Below are 237 nucleotides of genomic sequence, written 5' to 3'. Positions count from 1 at the left end.
TCTCACTGATCCCTGCTCCCCGCCCCAGCTCGCCCATGCCATCCGCCTGCTCCTGGAGTACACCGAGACACCCTACGAGGACAAGCTCTACAGCTGCGGGGAAGGTGAGGGGGTGGGCAGGGGGGTCCCCACGCCACCCTGAAGGTCTCAGGCTTTTGGAGGGCGGGACACGGTGTCACCCAACAACCCCCCCCCCTCTTTCCAGCTCCCGACTACGACAAGAGCCAATGGGTCCAT

At 65.0% G+C, this 237-nt stretch overlaps 1 protein-coding gene across 1 annotated transcript in view; it reads left to right on the top strand.

Moving 5' to 3' along the window:
- Nucleotides 1-28: 28 nt before the first annotated feature.
- Nucleotides 29-237, top strand: part of LOC104082803 (glutathione S-transferase Mu 3-like) — a gene marked incomplete at both ends in the record, with an annotated part of 1,275 nt that continues 1,066 nt past the window's right edge. Inside the window, 2 exons of the mRNA XM_009586051.1 lie at nucleotides 29-104; nucleotides 206-231. Of these exons, the coding sequence (XP_009584346.1) occupies nucleotides 29-104; nucleotides 206-231 (102 nt within the window). The remainder of the gene's footprint in view (nucleotides 105-205; nucleotides 232-237) is intronic.

The sequence above is a fragment of the Fulmarus glacialis genome, unplaced genomic scaffold (genome assembly GCF_000690835.1).
Source record: "Fulmarus glacialis isolate BGI_N327 unplaced genomic scaffold, ASM69083v1 scaffold23529, whole genome shotgun sequence".
Classification (NCBI taxonomy): Eukaryota; Metazoa; Chordata; class Aves; order Procellariiformes; family Procellariidae; genus Fulmarus; species Fulmarus glacialis.
Note: the sequence above shows the minus strand (reverse complement) of the source record. Positions and strands in the feature narration are given on the sequence as shown.